Genomic DNA, 225 nt, shown 5'->3' on the forward strand with positions numbered 1-225 from the left:
GACTTTCACAACCAAACAATTTATTCCCCTCAATCCCTCCCTCCCTCTCGCTTCCCTCTCTCACTCTCCTCTCGCTCCCCTCTCTCACTCCCCTCTCGCTCCCCAGGCCTTGGACGAAGCGGCAGCAGAACGGGAAGAACTCATCGCCACGTTCGAGAAGGAACTGCAGAACATGACTACGATGAACAGCACGCGAGAGCAACAGCTGATGGAGGACTTCGAGTG

At 56.0% G+C, this 225-nt stretch overlaps 1 protein-coding gene across 1 annotated transcript in view; it reads left to right on the forward strand.

The window, feature by feature from the left end:
• LOC119585953 (serine/arginine repetitive matrix protein 2-like) overlaps nt 1-225 on the forward strand; it is a 13004-nt gene that overhangs the window by 12460 nt on the left and 319 nt on the right. The window contains exon 6 of the mRNA XM_037934668.1: nt 107-222. Coding sequence (XP_037790596.1) covers nt 107-222 — 116 coding nt within the window. The remainder of the gene's footprint in view (nt 1-106; nt 223-225) is intronic.

The sequence above is a fragment of the Penaeus monodon genome, chromosome 20 (genome assembly GCF_015228065.2).
Source record: "Penaeus monodon isolate SGIC_2016 chromosome 20, NSTDA_Pmon_1, whole genome shotgun sequence".
Taxonomy (NCBI): Eukaryota; Metazoa; Arthropoda; class Malacostraca; order Decapoda; family Penaeidae; genus Penaeus; species Penaeus monodon.